General features: G+C 47.4%; 1 protein-coding gene and 1 gene segment (V, D, J or C); both read left to right on the top strand.

Annotated features, from left to right (window-relative positions):
• Positions 1-562: 562 nt before the first annotated feature.
• Positions 563-13560, top strand: LOC121136809. The segment is given in 4 exon segments: positions 563-569; positions 5066-5068; positions 13048-13110; positions 13223-13560. Coding segments are annotated over 2 exon segments (378 nt in total).
• On the top strand, positions 1132-5062 carry LOC121136806 (the record flags this gene model as incomplete). The annotated part of the gene is given in 4 exon segments (XM_040738135.1): positions 1132-1812; positions 1846-2716; positions 2719-3336; positions 3339-5062. Coding segments are annotated over 4 exon segments (3894 nt in total), but the record flags the coding sequence as incomplete, so codon positions are not given.
• Positions 13561-15214: the final 1654 nt, after the last annotated feature.

The raw sequence follows: 15214 nt of genomic DNA, 5'->3' as shown, positions 1-15214 counted from the left end.
CCTGCATTTGTAGTATACAGCTGTATACATTTGTATTTGGCGGCCACCGAGGAGGAACTGACGGGTTCGTACTCCCGACCGCAGCTCCAGGAGACGTCCTGGTAGCATTTGGAGTACTCATTTGTTTGGGGTGGATGTCAATCTGCCCCGTTTGTATTTGGAGTACTCATTTGTTTGGGGTGGATGTCAATCTGCCCCGTTTGTATTTGAAGTTCTTAAGGAACCGTTTGTTTGGGGTAGATGCCTAGGAATCTGCCACGTCTGTTTGGGGAACCCCCGCTGACAGAGGGATTTTCCATCCTGGTAGGGGACGAGGACGGAGGGCCCCCGACCTCGAGCCCAACTGAAGTTTTGCTTTCGACTCTACGTCGAAGCCGCGCAGCGAAAATCTGTTTGTTTTTGTTTCTTGCTTGTTTGTTTGTCTTAGTCATCACTCTCGAGAAGATGGGCCAGACAGTTACCACTCCGCTCAGTTTGACCCTTTCACATTGGCCACAGGTTCAGGAGTATGCTCGTAACCGGACTGTCGATGTGCGCAAGAAGGAATGGATCACCTTTTGCTCTTCCGAGTGGCCAGCTTTAAATGTTGGCTGGCCCCGGGATGGCACCTTTAACTCTCAAATTATCTTCCAGGTGAAAGAGAAAGTGATGGATCCTGGGCCCCACGGCCGCCCGGACCAAGTGCCCTACATAGTCACCTGGGAAGCGTTAGTTCATAACCCTCCTACCTGGGTGCGTCCCTTTGTGCAACCCGGAGGGTCCCCCTCTCCCTCTTCCCTAACCCCCACCAAATCCAACCCATCCGCACCCCCCCTTCCGCCCCCTTTGACCCCCTCCCCGTATCCTCAGTCCTCCCATTCTGGCCTGTACCCCACCGTAACTAAGCAGAAAGAGAAAAAAAGAGACCCCAAAGTCCTCCCTCCAGAAGACGGTCTCCTGTTGGATCTACTAACGGAGGAACCCCCACCGTACCAGGCTCCTCCGGCAGGTCAACCGGCAGCAGCTGAGGCCCAACCTTCGCCTCCCACTGACCCGGAGCCCTCACCTATGGCCTCTAGACTGCGAGGCCGCAGGGAGCAACCCGCTCCGGATTCCACTGCCCTGCCCCTCCGGACGGGCCATGATGGCCAATTACAGTATTGGCCGTTTTCTGCCTCTGATCTTTATAACTGGAAAAATAATAACCCCTCCTTTTCAGCAGATCCTGTGAGACTGACTGATTTATTGGAGTCGGTACTTACTACCCACCAGCCCACCTGGGACGATTGCCAACAGCTTTTACAGGTCCTCCTCACTTCGGAGGAAAAACAACGGGTCCTTCTTGAAGCCCGGAAGAATGTTCCTGGGGCAAATGGACAACCTACGCAGCTCCCAAATGAAATTGATGCTGCTTTTCCCCTCGACCGCCCAGACTGGGACTTCACCACTGAGGCAGGTAGGACCCATCTACGTCTTTATCGCCAGTTGCTTGTAGCGGGTCTCCGAGGGGCAGGTAAACGTCCTACCAATTTGGCCCAGGTAAGACAGATTGTTCAGAAGGCAGAGGAATCCCCAGCTGCATTTTTAGAGAGGCTTAAGGAAGCTTACAGAATGTATACTCCATATGACCCTGAGGACCCCGGGCAAGCTACTAGCCTGACCATGTCCTTCATTTGGCAGTCGGCTGCTGACATTAGAAACAAATTGCAGCGGCTGGAGAATTTACAGGGTTATACACTACCAGATGTATTAAAGGAGGCGGAGCGCATCTTTAACAAGAGAGAAACACGGGAGGAAAGGGAAGAGAGATGGAGAAAGGAGGACCAAGAAAGGGTAGATCGTCAGAGACAGGAAATGGAAGAGAAGGACAGAGAGAGGGATAAGAAGCGTAATAGAGAAATGACTAAACTGTTGGCCACAGTAGTAGCAGAGCAGAGACAGGACAGGCAGAGAGAGGGACAAAGAGGGCCTCGCCTAGAAAGAGACCGATGTGCATATTGCAAGGAGAGAGGACACTGGGCTAGAGAATGCCCCAAGAACAAGAAACAGAGAAGGGCATTTCAAAGGCCCAAACCTTGTTCTCAGACCTCTGACCTCCTGAGTCTCGAAGATTAGGGAGGTCAGGGCCAGGAGCCCCCCCCTGAGCCCCGGATAACCATACCAGTAGGGGGGCGCCCGGTCACCTTCCTGGTCGACACGGGGGCTCAACACTCTGTTCTAAATCGGTCACCCGGCCCCCTGAGCCGCCGAACTGCCTGGGTACAAGGAGCCACTGGCGGGAAACAATATCGATGGACCACGGACCGCCAGCTCCACCTAGCGACCGGTAAGGTGATGCACTCCTTTTTACATGTTCCTGACTGTCCATACCCCCTCCTGGGTCGAGACCTCCTAACGAAGTTAAAGGCTCAAGTACATTTCGAGAAAGCCAACATAAGAGTCACGGGGCCAGAAGGGGCCCCACTCACGGTGCTGACCATAGCCTTAGAAGAGGAATATAGAATACATGAGCCCAAGGATGACTCTGTTAAGGTCGAGGACCGCTGGCTGACCGACTTTCCCCAGTCCTGGGCAGAGACCGGAGGCATGGGACTAGCCCTCCAGCAGGCTCCCATCATAGTCCATTTAAAGGCATCTGCTCTCCCGGCCTCAATTAAACAATATCCCATGTCCCGGGAGGCCCGCGATGGGATCAAACCTCACATTAGGAGGCTACTGGAGCAGGGCATTCTAACCCCTGCCGGTCCCCCTGGAACACTCCCCTGTTGCCAGTCAAAAAGCCCGGAACCAATGACTATAGGCCGGTCCAGGACCTCCGGGAAGTCAATAAGCGGGTTGAGGACATACACCCCACGGTCCCCAATCCCTATAACCTCCTGAGTGGACTGCCACCTGACTATGTTTGGTACTCAGTCCTGGATTTAAAGGATGCCTTCTTCTGCCTGCGGTTACACAAAGACAGTCAGCAACTGTTTGCCTTTGAATGGCAGGATGCAGACCTGGGAATCTCGGGACAACTTACATGGACTAGGTTGCCCCAAGGGTTCAAAAATAGCCCCACCCTCTTTGATGAGGCCTTGCATCAGGATTTGGCCGGATTTAGAGTCCACCACCCTGAGGTCATCCTCTTACAATATGTGGATGACATCCTGATAGCCACTAAAACAGAGGAGGAATGCCTTAGGGGGACAGAAGCTCTCTTAAAGACTTTAGGAGACTTGGGGTACAGGGCCTCTGCCAAGAAGGCCCAAATCTGCCGGACCCAGGTCACCTACTTGGGGTACAAAATCCAGGATGGAAAACGTTGGCTAACAGAAGCCCGCAAACAGGCCATACTTGATATCCCTCCTCCCAAGACCCCCGAAAACTGCGGGAATTCTTGGGAACAGCAGGTTTCTGTAGACTGTGGATCCCCGGGTTTGCGGAAATGGCAGCACCCCTGTACCCCCTCACCAAGACGGGGGCTGCTTTTGATTGGGGGGAGAGCCAGGAAAAAGCCTTCATGGACATCAAGAAGGCTCTGCTCTGCTCCCCAGCTCTGGGGTTACCTGACCTGACTAAACCCTTTGACTTATTCGTGGCTGAGCAAGAGGGTTATGCGAAGGGGGTCCTAACTCAAAAACTTGGGCCCTGGAGACGACCGGTTGCCTACCTATCTAAGAGATTAGACCCCGTAGCGTCTGGATGGCCCCCATGTCTCTGCATGATCGCCGCCACCACAGTTCTCATAAAGGACTCTCACAAATTGACTTTGGGGCAGCCTTTGACTATCTATGCCCCCCATGCTATGGAGGCGGTCATCAGACAGCCACCAGGCCGCTGGCTCACCAATGCCAGGATGACTCATTACCAGACTCTGTTGCTGGACAAGGACCGAATTCACTTCGGGGCTCCGGTGACCCTGAACCCCGCCTCGCTACTTCCCCTCCCCGGGGAAGCAGAGACTCATGACTGCTTGCAGGTCCTGGCTGAGGTCCATGGGACGAGAGCTGACCTCACGGATCAACCCCTTCCCAACCCTGACCTTGTCTGGTTCACGGACGGAAGCAGCTTTGTACATCAAGGGGAGCGGAAAGTCGGTGCTGCAGTGACAACTGAGTCAGAAACAATTTGGGCCGAGGCCCTGCCACCAGGAACATCGGCCCAACGAGCAGAACTGATTGCCTTAACACAGGCCCTGAGACTGGCAGAAGGTAAGAAACTCACTGTCTATACAGACAGCCGCTATGCTTTTGCCACCGCTCACATCCATGGTGAAATTTATAGGCGAAGGGGGCTATTGACCTCAGAGGGCAGAGACATTAAAAATAAAAAGGAAATCCTGGCCCTCTTAGAGAATCTGCACCTGCCAACCGCCCTCAGTATCATACATTGCCCAGGGCACCAGAAAGGCGACAGCTCAGTCGCCCGGGGAAACCGGAGGGCAGACCTGGCCGCCCGGGAGGCTGCCCTGGCCATGGAAAGCAGCAGCCACCTCCTCCAGGCAGCTGTAGTCCCTGTAATTAATGAGGCTTCCGAGAAGACCTCCCCGTCATGGGACTATGAGATAAAAGACATCAAAGCCATGAAAAGACTGGGGGCGACCCGAGTACATGATGGTCTCTGGACCTATCAAGGAAAAACTGTCCTTCCCCGCCTAATGACTAGATATCTGGTTAACAGCCTACACAAACTCACTCATTTGAGCTCCAGGAAAATGCGAGAACTATTAGCCCGGGAAGAAAATACTCGCCACCTGTTGGGAATAGAAGAAATAATAAAACAAGTGACTGAGCAATGTGACGCCTGCGCCCGCGTCAATATGACCCAATATGACCGCGTCAATATGGGGACTCGAGCTCGTGGGCACCGGCCTGGGGTGCATTGGGAAATAGATTTCACAGAAATTAAACCAGGAAAATATGGATACAAGTACCTCCTGGTTTTTGTTGACACCTTCTCGGGATGGACTGAAGCCTACCACACCAAGCACGAGACGGCAAAGGTGGTCACCAAGAAACTTCTTGAAGAAATCTTCCCCCGTTACGGAATGCCACAGGTATTGGGGACAGACAACGGGCCTGCCTTTGTTTCTCAGGTAAGTCAGTCTGTGGCCACCTTGTTGGGGATTGATTGGAAATTACATTGTGCTTATCGACCCCAAAGTTCAGGGCAGGTAGAGCGAATGAATAGAACCATTAAGGAGACTATAACTAAATTATCGCTGGCAGCTGGCACTAAAGACTGGGTCCTCTTGCCCCCCTTGCCCTCTATCGTGCCCGGAATACACCGGGCCCCCATGGCCTCACCCCTTTTGAAATTCTGTATGGAACCACCGTTCCCTTTGTTCAGTTCTTTGACCAAGATATTTCTGACTATGCCAATTCCTCCTCTCTTCAAGCTCACCTGCAGGCACTCCAGCTGGTTCAGCAGGAAGTCTGGAAGCCTCTGGCCCAAGCCTACCGAGACCAGAGGAGACACCCTATCGTCCCTCACTCCTACCACGTGGGAGACAGCGTTTGGGTCCGGCGCCACCAGGCTAAGAACCTTGAACCCCGCTGGAAGGGACCATACACGGTCCTGTTGACCACCCCTACTGCTCTCAAGGTGGACGGGATTGCTGCTTGGATACACGCCTCGCACGTAAAAGCTGCCTTCCCTGAGGATCCGGACTCAGGATGGAAAGCTCAACGCACTCAAAATCCTTTAAAAATAAAACTTACCCGCTCCTCTCCCTCCTGCTAATAGCCCTCCTCATAAAATCAGACACTGGTGTGGCCTCCAGTCCCCATACCATTTATAAATTAACCTGGGAGGTTCTCTCCCAGATGGGGGAGGTCATTTATGCTGTCACGGAACCACATGCACTTGGGACATGGTGGCCTACTCTATGGCCTGAATTTTGTGATTTAGTAGCAGGGTTGGACACTTGGGACATTTCCCATTGCCACCCAAAGGCATGCGCCAGTGGTTCCCACCTTTACAGACGTCGACGTACATTCATATTCATGGACTCTAGAGAAACCACCCCCGGGTGTGTTAGTCGCAGAGCCAGAGAGCAGCTACATTCACAGGACTTCTATGTCTGCCCCCAAGATGGACGTACCTGGCAACAGGCCCGGAAATGTGGGGGACATGATTCCTTTTTCTGTGCAGCTTGGGGGTGCGAGACTACAGGGGATGCGTATTGGAGGCCATCCTCATCCTGGGATAAAATACAAGTACGCAGAGGCTGGGACAAAAGACAATCTGGAATGATAGGTATGCCCCTTGCCATTTCCTTCACTGCGCAGGGAAAGCAAGCCCCGGACTGGCAGACTGGGTATACCTGGGGTTTGCGTTGGTATCTATACGGGCCAGACAGGGGAGTAATCTTTACAATCAGATGTAAGGTGGCTCCGGTTAATCCACAGGCCATAGGCCCTAACCAGGTCCTTGCTGATCAAAAGCAGCCTAGCCTATTCATGCCCAAGGCTGATACCAGGCTCCTGACCCTGCCTAAAACCACAGCCGCTCCCGCGCCTACAGAAAGCACTCCCAAACCCCCCTCCTCGGGTCCCCCCCTTGAAGGCACGGGAGATAGAATATTAGCCCTGATCAAAGGGACATATGCCACTCTGAATTTAACTCGCCCAGATAAGACTAAGGAATGCTGGCTTTGTCTGACTCCGCAACCTCCCTATTATGAAGGCTTAGCGGTTGTGGGCGAATATACAAATCAGGCCACAGCCGTGGCTCTTTGTGGGACAGCCATGCAACATAAATTGACCATCTCAGAAGTGTCTGGAAAGGGGCTATGTATAGGTAACGTCCCCGCCACGCATCAAGGACTATGCAATGCCACTGAGCCTTTGCCCCAAAGTGGCCGCTACTTGATAGCCCCCAATGGGACATATTGGGCATGCAACACTGGATTAACCCCTTGTGTCTCCACCACGGTACTAGATGCCACCGTTGACTATTGTGTTCTGATTGAATTATGGCCTAAGGTAATTTACCACCCCTCTGACTATGACTTGATAAGAACTGGCCGCAGTGAGAGGGAACCTATCTCCATCACTACTGCCATCCTACTAGGGGGATTAACCATGGGAGGCATAGCAGCAGGAATAGGAACCGGTACTGCCGCACTGCAGGAAACTAAACAGTTCCAACTCCTACAACAAGTAATGCGTGCAGATATTCGGTCTTTAGAGGAATCTGTCGCTGCCCTGGAGAAGTCTCTGTCCTCCCTGGCAGAAGTAGCCCTCCAAAACAGAAGGGGACTAGACCTCTTATTTTTACAGCAGGGGGGAATTTGTGCGGCCCTTAAAGAAGAATGCTGCTTTTACGCAGACCATACCGGAGTGGTAAGAGACAACCTGGCTAAAATAAAAGAAAGACGCCAAAAGTACCACCAATTAATTGAGTCCCAACAGGGATGGTTTCAGAACTGGTATAACAGGTCCCCTTGGTATTCGACTCTCATATCCACCATTATGGGACCCCTGATCATTATATTTCTGATTCTGATGTTTGGGCCATGCATCTTAAACAGATTGATCCAGTTTATAAAGGAAAGGTTATCAGTTGTACAATCACTGGTTTTGACTCAACAATACCAGCAGCTAAAGCAAAGGGATTTCGAGATGGCAGAAACCTCTGAATGAAAGATTTCATTCAGTTACAAGAGCAATGGGGGAATGAAAGACCCCGGCCCAGCACAGGCGGCTGAGGCCTATGGAAAATTCCTTTCCCCCACAGCTCAGCCGAATAGTCATTTTTTTGATCAGAAGAGAGCTCAGCTCAAGGTCTTTACAGCTGAATAGTCACTACTATCTCTGTCCAGGCAGGACACAGGTGTCTGCTATCTGCATAGCGTCTGCATAGCCAGCCCAGCAAGATTGGGCAGGCACAGAGACCTATTGTTCCTCAGATAGGGCCAAGGCCGAGACTTGAGTTCTGAAAGAAACCTCAATAGCCCTCATTCTAAGCCCCGGCCTCATTCATATTGCCCAATCAGGGTCCTGTAACTAGGCTTCTTGCTTCTGTACTCCGCTTTTTGCTATAAAAGGACCCCTGAGTCCCCAGCTCGGGGCGCTCAGCCCCCCAAGACTGAGACGCCCAGGTACCCGTGTGTAAATAAAGCCTCTTGCTGTTGCATCCAAGTTTGTGGTCTCGCTGTTCCTTGGGTTCGGGTCTCCCTCCCGTGAAAGTCCCCCGTTTGGGGTCTTTCAAGTCCAGGCTGAGAGAACATCCCTCATAGTAGAATGGGCACCCAAACTCCATTTGTATGCCAGGGATAAACCCTGATCTACTACCCAAGGCCCCATAGATTGCCGAGGCTTTCTCACTAACACCCACATTCAGGGGATCTGGATAAGTCCTATTCTGGTCTCCCAGCCATCAGTCTGGGACCCAAGAGCTCCCCCTTGCTCAGGTCAGCTGTTTCCGTGTGTTCAATAAGAGCAGCCTTGACACCTTTGCTCTTCAGTCCTCCCTGTCTGTAACTGGATTTCTGAAGTTCAGTTCAATGGTGAATTGTGGGAGTCTGCCTCTGCTTCCTGCAGTCACTGGATTAAGGTTCTGTATTGTGTGTGTGTGTGTGTGTGTGTGTGTGTGTGTGTGTGTGTGAGAGAGAGAGAGAGAGAGAGAGAGAGAGAGAGAGAGAGAGAGAGAGAGAGAGAGAGATTAAATTTGATTTATAGAAACTAAATTTTTCTGGGTTTGAACTTTGGGGAGCTGTCTCAAGGGGTTTCAAAGAAGAAATTTAGTATGTTTCCTACAGATTATTCTTGTGAAATTTTGGTGAAGAATGTGGTTGCTTTTTGCCTTTGTCCGGAAAAGTCTGCCTAAAACTATAGTGATAGATTTGGATTAAATCCATTGAGAGAGGAAATGTAAAAATCAGCACTGTTTAGACATTGCCATGTGCATATTAATGGTAACTCTAATGAAGTTATATAATGAAAAGGCACAAGCTGAGCAAGAAAAAATATACAATGTATACTAATGTGAGGAGCAACAGGAAGTGAAATGGAGTGAAGTCCTGTGTTCAAGGAGATAAATAAAGAAATTGCATAAAAGGAGTGGTGTCCTCAGGGCAATATTTTACCCTGCTAAGTTTCCAACTTGTGAAAGGAATTAAAGAAACGCTTAGAGCCAGGTGTGGTGGTAAACGCCTTAAATCCCAGCATGAGAAACCAACGGTTTGCAGATTTCTGAGTTTGAGGCCTGTATGATCTACAGAGCAAGTTCCAGGACAGCCAAGGTTAGGTAGTAAAGAACCATGGAAACAAATGCTAGTGAAGATGCAATGCAATGTGGGGGTCTCATATTCCAGCCCTGAAAATCAGCAGAATCTGGCAGTTTTGTCCATGTGGTTCTGGCTTTAAAGTCAAGGATAGAAGAATGGGGTTATAGAATATCCTGAGACTAACAAAAGCTGCTGAGTCCAACCATGTGTCAGGGGTATCCCTGCATGAAACTGTAAAGTTGAAGCCTGGAATTTCTTAGAAACCCCAAGATGTTATAGATGCTTTAACCATGGGGTATAATGTAAGGGCCCATAGAAATGGCTCCACTTCATCCTGACTCAAGGACAAGCCTCTTTACATGCTCCAACAGTTCATAGATGGAGTGGGCAAACTCAAAGCCCTGGTTCAGAGCCTGTGTGGCAGCTGGGTTTGTCATCCCACCTGCTCCCCCTTATCCTCACCATCAGGATGAGCTTTTCTCCAGCATGTCCTTCCAAGCTCAACCAAATGCAGCAGACAGCAAGGGGTAGAGCTATTTCTCCAGATCTCATGCTTTCAGTGGGGGCTCACCACTGCCCACACCACCAGGGCCAGTCTACTATGTTGTTGTCAAGTGCAGTGCCCATTCTCCTAAGGGTTACAGTTGGTGAGGGACAGTATCAGCTCTCTTGCTCTCATGCTCCTGAGGCTATCTCTCCTCTCTGATGCAGGTGGTGAGAGGTGAGGCAGGGGCAGCCACCTTACACAGGTCTACTCAAATCCAGAGCTTCATGAATGCTATGTAAGTGTTCTATCAACTGAGCTACATTCCCATCCCCATTTATTTATTCTCAATCATTTTGCTTCCATCATCTACAGGGTGAAGGGTCTAGGATGGAATATAAAGTAGTTATCAATCTCATTAATGGGAAAAAGCATCTAAGGTAGCCTCTCCTCTATTGCTTGGACTTTTCCCCTTAAATTAGAAGCAAGATTGTTTAACATATCAGTCCCAGTTCCCTTTCCTTCCCCTCCTCCCCTGCTTCCCACCAATCCCTTATCCAATGCCCTTTCTGCCCACAGGGAACATGAGGCCTTCCATGGTGGATGCTTCAGTGTCTGTCATATCATTTGGAGCAGGGCCTTGGCCCTCCCCACATGTGTCTAGACTGAGATAGCTGACCTCTAAATGGCATGGGCTCCCAAAGTTCTTTCATATAGTAGGGATAAATACTGATCCACTGCCAGAGGCCTCATAGATTGCCCAGGCTTCCTAACTGACACCCACATTCAGGTGTTCTGGATCAGTCCTATGTTGTTTTCTCAGCTATCAGTCTGGGTTTCATGAAGTCCCGCTGGTTCATGTCAGCTGTTTCTGTGGTTTTCTCCAGTCTGGTCTTGATCTCTTTGCTCATCATTCCTCCCTTTCTGCACTTAGATTCCAGGAATTCAGCTCAGTGTTTAGCTGTGGGTGTCTGCTTCTGCTCTCATCAGGTACTGGATGAAGGTTCTAGGATGGCATATGAAGTATTCATCAATCTCATTATCGCAGAAGAATATTAAGGTACCTCTCCATCATTGCTTAGATTCATCCTTGTGAATCCATGGATATAGTTTTACTGTCAGATTTCTCTTTATGGTATCCCTCTATTAAGGTATCTCTTTTCTTGCTCTTTTTCTGTATTTTTCCCTCACCTCAATCTTCTTGATCCCTTTTGTTCTCCTCCACCCCCTTCCTCCTACCTCTGTCCCAAGTGCTTCCAAATTGATCAAGAGGTCTTTTCCCTTTCCCCTTCTCCAGACATTGATGTATGTCCCTCTTAGGGTCCTCCTTGCTTTCTAGCTTCTCTGGAATTGTAGGCTGGTTATTCTTTGCTGTGTGTCTAATATTCTCTTTTGAGTGTAGCTCTCAAGTTTGATTGGGAGACATAGAGGTGTGAATTAGTATCCAAAATAAATTCTAAAAGAAATGGAAAATAACCACTCTCCTTGATGATAACATGACAATGTAAACTTTGAGAATTTTCTCCAGAGAAGTAAACATCTCTGTTGGGTAACTGAAACATCTGGGGCATTCCTCCAGAAGTGTAAGCAGCAAAATGAAGTGCAGTTTATATTGTCCTCAGTTCATTCCTGGACTGATGGAAAACTTCCAGAATTCCTCTGTTGATCATTGAACATGGCCATGAACACAGAGCAGACAGACCATGACCTTCTTCAATGTTAATATTTCTATCTGTGCATTTGTAGAGTTCAGTTCAATTGTGTGGTTTGGGAACACATGCAGTTGACAGTGATAGAAACAGGAACACTGAAGAAGGGAAATAATCAGTGTTCAGGAACAGGAAATTAAATTGTTAACATCATATAAATGAAAACATGCTAATGGAGCTCTATGCAATGGGAGACAGAAGTGTTTGTACATACATACATTTGAGATGGTTTCTAACTGTGTTCCTGTGTAGCATATAGTGTTTAGCATGGTTTGGTGCAAGCTCCTGTTTATCCTGCCTTAGCCTCTAAAAGGCTCAGGTTGTGTCCCTGGTCAGCAATCTGAGCAGAGATGTGACTCTTGAAACCTCAATATGTTGCAGGTTAAGAATAATAATGGTATTGGAGAAATATATTAGGAAAAGTGATAGGAATGCCACCCAAATGGTTCTTATACCAACTCTCACCATCAGAAGTCATCCTGCCAGTAAAACCCAATGAAACTGGAAGTGATTGTAACTTACAGCCCTGTCTATATACTACATATTGTGGAATTCCCTCTAGGAGAAGATATGAACAGCAGAATTCTTCAAGGTGAGACTAGAGAGGATTAGAGAGGTTATGGTTTTAACTGGTTTAACTAGAGTGTCTCTCTGCCTCTGTCTGCAAAAACGAGGGTCACAATTAAATGCAAGGATGGAGGGCTCTAATAGCAAGTCCTTTTGTCTGATACTGACAAAAGCAGGAGCAACACTAAGAGAACTCAATAGTGTGCTATGTGTGTATGTGTATGTGTGTGCACTATTAATTAAAAAAGGTCATTAATTGAAGGAAGTTGGAGCCATAGAAGATGAGTTGAAACAGAAAGACCTGGGGTGAAAATGTTATAAATATTCTACTCACGTATCAATTTCTGAAAAAGTAAATGTCTTTTAAATCAATATTTGATTACTTTTATTTTCAGTTATTAACTTGTGTATTTGTCCACTCTTCCAGCTTAAAACCAATGTCTAGTTGTGATCAGTTTTTACACTTCCCATGCAAGAATCTTTCTAAGTTATATCTACAAAACTGTAATACTCCAATACACTTCCAGTGACTGGTTCTAACAACACTGCATTGACACCTACCTGATCCAGTCTCAGAGAAACTCCCACCTAGGGGACTTTTATGTGCAGAAACTCATCATACCTCTTAGGAGAATACTCTGAGTTCCCGGTGACCCCCTCTTCCACTTTCCCTTTAAAAGAAGGAAAATTAGTCATCCATAATACTGACAGGTATCAAGAAAACAAATGAGTCTAAAAATTTGTTTGCACATCTGAGATTGTGCCATAATGAATGATCATATCCTGATACAACTGTACCAATAAAATAGTGTGAGGAAACAAGGAATATTCAAAATAATATGCATCTCTCAAGACTCAAGATTCATTTACTCCCTTTTCCCCCAGAGAAACATACATTCTTTCTACAAAAATATGCTCATGATTGGTCTGTCCTGAGACACCTGGGGACCCTGATCTCTTGTTAAATAACTGAACTGAGCCAGGCCTGCAGCTGTGCACAGCCCATGGGGATTTGCATGTGCTCAGAGCACAGCCCACTGCCCTGAGGACTTCTTCTTAAGACTGTCCAGTCTGCTGTAGTCAGTTCTGAGAAGGTCACACTATGGAAATGGGGTTCCCCACTCAGCTCCTCATGCTCCTTTTGCTCTGGTTCCCAGGTAAGGAAGCACAGCAATGGTGCCCAATGTGATTAGTCTGAACTGAATTTATCAGGTAATTTGTCTTTCTACATGCTTACTCATTGGCTGTGTTTTGTGATTTTAATTTCAGGTGGCAGATGTGACATCCAAATGACACAAACTCCATCCTCCCTGTCTGCATCTTTGGGAGACACAATCAGCATCATTTGCCAGGCTAGTGAGGACATTTATACTACATTATCATGGTACCAGCAGAAACCAGGGAAAGCTCCTAAGCTCCTGATCTATGGTGCAAACAGCTTGGAAGATGGAGTCCCATCGAGGTTCAGCGGCAGTGGGTCTGGGACGCACTATTCTCTCACAATCAGCAGCCTGGAGGCTGAAGATGTGGGTGCTTATTTCTGTCAGCAAGGTTATGATACTCCTCCCACAGTGGTACGTGTCATGTCATAAACCATTCAGAGAAGCAGAAGTGGGAGGCTGTGCTGCCTCACCTGCTTCTTTGTGTATCTGCATCAGCTGAGAGCTATTGTCAGGCACTGTGAGGCATTGAAGGACACTGGGGAGTGGTTAGTGTAAGCAGCCAAGAAAGCCTCATGAGTCCCAACTGTTAGTCTTTTCATCAGCAGCAGCAGAAAACAATTACACTCTCAATTTCAGTAAATGCTTAGGTTGCAATATTTTGTGCTCTGAGCTGTATATTCAGTTGAGATAATGAAACAAAACAGAAGACAGCACAAATACAGTAAACTAGGATTTGGGATTGATTCTATAGCCATTAACTTGCTTAAACTGGGTTGGGTTAGGTGTTCAGGAAAGTTTAGCAGTGTAAGTGAGGGATTGTCTAGTTGAGTAGAAGTTAGAGTTCATTTACCAAAGAACTTGTGAATTGGGTAAACATGTGCTCCTGATACTTGGTCTTGTAGCATAAGTTTTGGATGCCAAGGCTCCCCTCTGTCTGCAATAGCATGATGGTGATATTGTAGCTCTTACATATATTCTTGCATCTTTCTACAGTTTGCTACTAGATACTGGACTGTACTTTTACAACTCTCAGATCTAATGTGAGGGATCATAAATTTGTATTTCTCTGAGAAAACTACATAGCCCAGAATTCACCAGCACCAGTTATATAACTGTCTTTTTCTTGGAAAGACAAAGTAAGTTAGTGCTCTGCCTTCTGGAAGATTTTAAACCCCAATACATTTGTATATTTAAAAAAAGGTCTTTTTTCCTTTAAATTTCTAGGTATGTCTTACCATTCCTCCTTTTTACATTTGATTTAATGAGGATTCTGAATTTGTTCATTTTTATATTTATTTTACATATCAACCACAGGTCCCTCTCACTCCCACCCTTTTGCTCCCCACACATCTTACCTACCCTAACCTCATCCATTCTTGAGAGATGGTAAGGCCTCACATAGGGAATCATAAAAATCTGTCACATCAGTTTAGGCAGAACCAAGGTCCTCCCCTTTGTGTCTATGCTGAACAAGGTATCCCTACATGGGAAATGGGCTTCAAAAATCCAGCTCATATACTAGAGATAAATATCAATTCCACTGCTAGTGGCTTCATATACTGCCCATGCTCTCCAGTTGTCACCCATATTGAGAGGTCCCTGTTCAGTGTTATGGAGGTTCTCCAACTGTCAGTCTGGAGCCAGTGAGCTCCCATTTGTTTGGGTCAACTGTTTCTGTCAATTTCCCTATTATGGTCTGCTCTTAATATTACGTATTTTCTGCTCCTCTTTATTACCTCAGCTTCGAAAGCCCATTTCCCAGATATTCTTTGTCTTGTCTGTGTCCTTCAACTTTGGGCCCTGATATGAGACTAAGAGTTGAATAATTCAATATACTTATCTAAGTATCTACTTAAAGATGCTAGTAGAAATTAGGACTGGAATATCACCAGAAAAGTACTGTGGAGACCAAAGAACATTAAGATTCCATCCCTAGGCTTCTTGGACATTTCTGAAGACAAGATACCTTATAAGTCTTCACCTAAAAATGGATATCTGAATGAGAACTAAGAAATATCCTATTATAGATACTAACTTTCTTGAAACAATATATTCCTTTATAATTAATTAATTTTGTATTGCTGATTCTAAAATCAAA

This window comes from Mesocricetus auratus, unplaced genomic scaffold (assembly GCF_017639785.1).
Source record: "Mesocricetus auratus isolate SY011 unplaced genomic scaffold, BCM_Maur_2.0 Super-Scaffold_100676, whole genome shotgun sequence".
NCBI lineage: Eukaryota > Metazoa > Chordata > Mammalia > Rodentia > Cricetidae > Mesocricetus > Mesocricetus auratus.
Note: the sequence above shows the minus strand (reverse complement) of the source record. Positions and strands in the feature narration are given on the sequence as shown.